Below are 6,000 nucleotides of genomic sequence, written 5' to 3' on the forward strand. Positions count from 1 at the left end.
TAATAAATGTGCACTTCTGGGCTCTTCTCATTACTACATATGCAGAGCTACCACAAGGTGCTGAGAATAGGATAGATGCTTGAGGCGGGAAACAAGATTTTAAATATTAGAATATATTAAGTGTCTGGTTAGGTTAGTAAAGTAATGTTAGGATCTTTTTATGTTGCATTCTAAATGAAGATGTCTTGGCACATCCTTGCAAAAAAATTCTTGGTGGCCAAACTAATTTGTGCTTTCCAGCTGAATTCATTAGCAGTCTCAGTTTGTGGCCACACATTTCACCGCTTTGTAAAGGGAACAATATCATCTGATTTGGCATGATTTCACTCTTGTTTCCATCAGCACTGTTGCTCCACTACCAATCCGTGTCTACAAAGTCTTTTAAAAATCAATCACCATGGCCTCTGGCCACCTTGCTTTGCACCATTGACTGTGCCTGACGCCATGATCTGCTGATTCACAAAAATAAAACTTGAGGAGTAGATGAACTCCCATTGACTGCTGCTCCGATATTACTACTGGAGTTGGTGTGAAATGCTTTCTGGTACAAAGACACCTGGGCTTAGATCGAGAAAAATCCAATCTCCATTGGTAACAGCAATCCGTTTTCCTAAGCCTACAGATACTCTCAGCCTGAACAAGGACATTTACCTTGTTTGCCCTGCAAATGTGACTGAGTAACATGGTTTGGTTAAATGTAGTTAACCTTTAAAAACCCCCAAAATGGATGGGTTGGTAAAAACACCATACATTTGGGTTTTAATATGGCTAGCATGTTGAGGGACAGTGCTGTCAATTGTGCTCCTGGTGCTCAGAACAACTGATGTTTTATACCAGATGAGCAGAACTAAAGATTAAATGTTAGTTGGCCTTAAGCAAGCTGCAATTCGCAGACGACTTGCCATCTAATTGAAAGACTCCTTTGTGCACTGGAGATGGTGACGTCAAATGGGCTCTATAAAGACATAAATTCATAGTTAAGCTGGAACAACAAAGCAGTGGGAGGATGAGACTCGGTGTCCTCCTCCATTTCTTAACTTGCGTAACTAATGAGCCTGTACGCCTAGATAAATTCAGCAGGACTAGTGACTGCGCTCAAATTTGCACGAGCTAGCTTGCATATGACACTGAGCTAGCAAGACAAAGGGACTATATACTGAATGTAGATTGTTTTTATTGATTACTACTCACATAACATGTTGGAGATGCTTGAATACAGCCACTATCAGGTGAGATGGGTCAACCTTTCATTTCTTCTGCTTCTGACAAACAATGTAATAATAACCAAAGATGTGTGGACTCAAACGGAGCCTGAAGATGGGGCCAATATTTCACGTCTATCTCATAGTCATGGTTCCATTGATTAATGGTTTGGTACTAAGGTGTCGTTTCCTCTGTTTCACCATACGTTGCTCAACACAGTTTGCAGTTTTAGATGCTATGTGAGATACACGAAAATGCTACTTTCCCGTATGTTCCTGCATAAGTTGTTGAGTTGCTGCACAACTTTGAAATGGTCATTGATCATGTGACAAAGCTGAAATGCTCCATGGTGTTCCCTTTAGTAAAGGGTTTTAGTCTTTGGTAGAGATAGCCGCTGGGGGAGTCATGTTTTTCAAATATGAATCATACGTAAGAAACAATGTTTCATTTTCCACTGTGATTTTAAACAGAGTGAGGGAAGGAAGAAGAGATGGTGACTTAAAATATTGTGTTGTGATCAGCAGCTTAATATCTTCTGTAAAGCTCATGATTTGAATTTAAATGACATTGAATCTACAAAGAAAGAATTCAAAAATGATCATGGATATTTTTCTGTCTCTTTGATTTGGCATAGGCTTTAGCTTGTGGCTTTTAATCCTTTTTGTTTCATCGACTAATAGGAGATCGTAAACTCATCTACTTGATAGACAAATAAATTGAATATTCTGTCAAACAATTGTGTCTTCCTTGTGCAGGTGCAGTCGCACCTGGAGAATTCCACCAAGTACCACATCCAGCAGGCTCAGAGGCAGCAGGTGAGGCAATACCTGTCCACCACCCTAGGTGGCAAAGCTGGCAGCCCGTGTCCCAGCCAGCCCCCTGAGCACGGCATGCCACCCGGGCATGGTAGCAGTGCCCCCAACAGTCCCATGGCTCTGCTCACCCTGAGCTCCAACTGTGAAAAAGAAGTATGTCTGCTTATCAATTTCACTCCCTTTCCAACCCCTCACCGCATTTAAAAAGAAATATTTGGTATTTAAATCATGCAATTATATGTGCTTTTTTTGGGGGGGGGGTATACAGATGGATGATGTCATTGATGATATTATTAGCTTGGAGTCAAGTTACAATGAAGATGTTCTTGGACTCATGGACCCTGGACTTCAAATGAACAACCCGGTAATTTTTCAACGACAGATACTGTAGATCTATGTCTTTAAAGGGATGAGATATGTAAAATATGCAGTTGTCAATACAAGAACATGTATAGATATTCTAATTAATGCCTTGCAGGTCCCTGTGTCTGGTAGTCTTCTTGACATGTATGGAAACCAAGGACTCCCGATGCCGGGCCTGGCCATCAGTAACTCCTGTCCACCCAACATTAAAAGGGAATACACAGGTAAACCACGGAGATAGCGTTACTTTTCACTGTTGATTGATTGTCGTAGGTATCATTTAGGGTGAGTTTAAGTGAGACGCACACACAGTGAGTGCTATAAATCCAGAATGTGAAATCGCTTGGCAGTCAATTTAGTATGCTTGTCTGTGACTAATAGCTGACTCTTAGCAAGTTCAGTGAACCTCACTTTATCTTGCAGTCACATTAGATTAAAACACATAATATGGAAAGTTTGTCATTTGTCTAGGCATCATTGAGTATCTTTGCAGTAATACTATTAGTGTCAATCAGCATATAGAGAGTAAAATCAGTACTGTTGGCCAGTAACAATATTGTGTGCAATTTGGAAATGCACAAGATACTATTAAGCCAATTATTTGCCAAATAATTACTCCAGCTCCTGGCATGAAGCAAGTACTGGACAAGCCTGGACCCTGTGGCCAGTATGAAAACTATCAAAGGCCAGAGGGCTTTCCAGTAGGTAAGCAAAGCCAAATGAAGAAAGTGAAAGAGATGATGTTTTGTGAATTGTATTAACTGTAGATAAAGTATTTTTTGTATGACTGAATCGCACACAATATAAATAACACACTATGATTGATAATGATTTCAGCTTCATCTTCTGTTGTAATCCTCAGACTCTGTAAATCTCATTTCATATCAGCACGTGAAACGCTACAATGCAATCATTTTGTAGACCTGCTGCTGTATTGCATGTTTTATCAAATCAGGATGTTTTCCAGCAGGTTTCCTGGCATTTACATTTCTCTATGATTCACAGAAGCTGAAGTCCGAGCTCTTGCTAAAGAAAGACAAAAAAAGGACAATCACAACTTAAGTAAGTCCAACAAATCCTACTTTTAAGTAATTTTCTTAATGCTGGGCTTTTACTATTTAGTATTTTTAGATGGCAATGAGTTAACCAAGAGTTTAATAGACATTACTCGTCTAAAAAGTCAAAATAGAAGGAACTGAAAATATCAAATAGTACTGCACATACAGTATTCCTAACATTTTTTCCTTTTGCCATGTCGTTTAACTTAAATTTAATTTAATTTATATATGTTTTCTTTAATTAATGATATGGACAAATTCACCAGACTCACAGTAAAACTCTTCTTTTTGTTGAACTTGTAGTTGAACGGAGACGGAGATTCAATATCAACGATCGCATCAAAGAGCTAGGAACTTTGATACCCAAGTCAAATGACCCGTGAGTTGTTGTTTTGTGTGTGTGTATTTATGTTTCTGAATGAGTGAGCCTATCCAGCTGTCTGTTTGTCAGTCCATTCATCAACATTGTTTTTTACATCTAGCGTCTTTAAAGCATGAGTGTAGTGCGTATTTGGTTAGAGGGGCGTAAAGAATCCTGCGTTGTTCTGGTCATCTGGTCAGCTGACTCTGACTGTAGATCTTTGTTCAATGTATACCCCAGAGACATGCGCTGGAATAAGGGCACCATTCTGAAGGCCTCAGTGGACTATATCAGGAAGCTTCAGCGGGAGCAGCAGAGAGCCAAGGAGCTTGAGTGCAGACAGAGGAAGTTGGAGCACGCAAACCGCCACTTGATGCTTCGTATACAGGTGGGTGACTGTAAAAAAACAGTCAGAGCAGTGCTTCGCTAACAAAAGCAGTTCAAATATTTCAGAGATTTAATCAATTTGTTGATCTTCTAGAGCCTAACCTGAGCACCATAATACGAAAGACAGTGGCTATACGCCAAGCAGTATAAATAAATACTAGGCTGGCTCTATTTCACCTACCAGCATCCCAAAAAGTCACTAATTAATGTTACAAACGCATATGAACATGACATCTTGTTGTTTTATAAAAGCAGACTCAAGGCATACTTGTTTAGTTTGGCTTTTAATTGAATTTTATTTATTTAGTCAAATGCCTTTTGGACTTTTTTAAACTGTTCATCTAATTCATCACCTTGACATCAAAATATCTAAACATTTAACATTTAACAATCAAGTTGTTCATTATTTGATCTTTATTTTTGTTTTTTTACCGTTGGATTCACATAATGTTTTATCAATTCCTGCCTTTACTGTTTTATCAGTTCAGTCTTTATTCAGGTGAAGGGAAGTTTGATTTGCAAGACCCTTCATTGACCATTAAGATAAAGCGACACTTTTTCATCCATTTAAATCACAGTCTCTCTGAATGTGTGGAAAAAATGTGTTTGTTTGAATATAATAATATTTATTATTATTAATATATATATATATATATATATTATTTATTATATTTAATTATGTTCTAAAATGGTGAACTGCTCCATTGAGCTTTATTTGACCGTACTTTTAAGTATTTGTTACTGATTATTTTATGCTTTAAACTGATAGTGTCATGAAAGCTTTTTCATTGTTTTTTTCATCTAGGAATTGGAGATCCAGGCCCGGGCTCATGGTCTCACAGTGGTGTCATCCCCATCTCTCTGCACTTCAGAGTTGATGGCACGAGCCATTAAACAAGAGCCGGTCCTCGGCGACTGCCCCTCAGAGCTCTACCAGCATAGCTCAGCCCCTGACATGTCCCCACCAACCACACTGGACCTCAACAACGGCACTATAACCTTTGACCAGATTCCTGCAGATTCTGGGGATGCTGGCCCCTTTGGAAACTCCAGGAACTGTAAAATGAAGGAGTTGGTAAGGGACAACACCCTGTCGTCAATTTCCCCAAGTGATGCTATGCTGTCCTCAATGTCGCCGGATCTCTCCAACAACATCAGCAGCCACCACAGTTCCAGCTCTAGTATGGAGGAGAAGGACCACGGCTGTTAGCATTATCCAATGCTGAGGACCTTTCGCCCACCCCTCTGACACTCTCCAAAAAAGCATCCCATTCATGAGTCACCTACATTTAAGTTACTTATCGGTGTTAACATAATAAAGTGAATAACAAAAAAAAAAAAAAAAAAATTTAAATCAATTTAAGTGAAAATGATTTCATATTTAATTTTTTGCATATTTAAATGTATATTGGTTTTTACCCACTGCATATGTATGTATACTGAAAAAAATAACAAAATCAAACACCAAGAGAGTATTATTATTATTATAAGAATTCATTATTGTCCTGCTTTTTGTTGTTCACTGAACGCTCAATGTCTTTGTACCAGGAGCTAAGATTTTTGTTGGGTGAATTTTTAAAATTAATAACAGACTACATATTTTTCTTCTTCTAACATGATGCCTGATATCAAACATTTTGTACTTCATATCCTAGTTTTGATGCATGAAGGCAACTAATTCATGTAGAAGGAAAGTATTCTCTGACTGCAAAAGGTAAATTATGCTGACATATATTATGTATACCTGACATGGTTCACCATCATATTTTGTTTATCATGAATGTAAAATAAAATTTTAAAAAATATAAATAGT

At 38.2% G+C, this 6,000-nt stretch overlaps 1 protein-coding gene across 3 annotated transcripts; it reads left to right on the forward strand.

Annotated features, from left to right (window-relative positions):
* Positions 1–1,196: 1,196 nt before the first annotated feature.
* mitfa (melanocyte inducing transcription factor a) lies at positions 1,197–5,595 on the forward strand. Of its 3 annotated transcripts, none has more exons than XM_029501443.1 (9): positions 1,197–1,229; positions 1,959–2,171; positions 2,287–2,382; positions 2,497–2,605; positions 2,994–3,086; positions 3,387–3,443; positions 3,743–3,818; positions 4,041–4,188; positions 4,993–5,595. In XM_029501443.1, the coding sequence occupies exons 1-9, from the start codon at positions 1,197–1,199 to the stop codon at positions 5,395–5,397; spliced, it is 1,230 nt and encodes a 409-aa protein (XP_029357303.1). In that variant the 3' UTR covers positions 5,398–5,595. The 3 variants fall into 3 exon arrangements, with proteins under 3 accessions (XP_029357303.1, XP_029357304.1, XP_029357305.1); XM_029501444.1 differs by having other exon boundaries at positions 3,003–3,086; XM_029501445.1 differs by lacking the exon at positions 2,994–3,086.
* Positions 5,596–6,000: the final 405 nt, after the last annotated feature.

The sequence above is a fragment of the Echeneis naucrates genome, chromosome 5, assembly GCF_900963305.1.
Source record: "Echeneis naucrates chromosome 5, fEcheNa1.1, whole genome shotgun sequence".
In the NCBI taxonomy this organism is placed as follows: Eukaryota; Metazoa; Chordata; class Actinopteri; order Carangiformes; family Echeneidae; genus Echeneis; species Echeneis naucrates.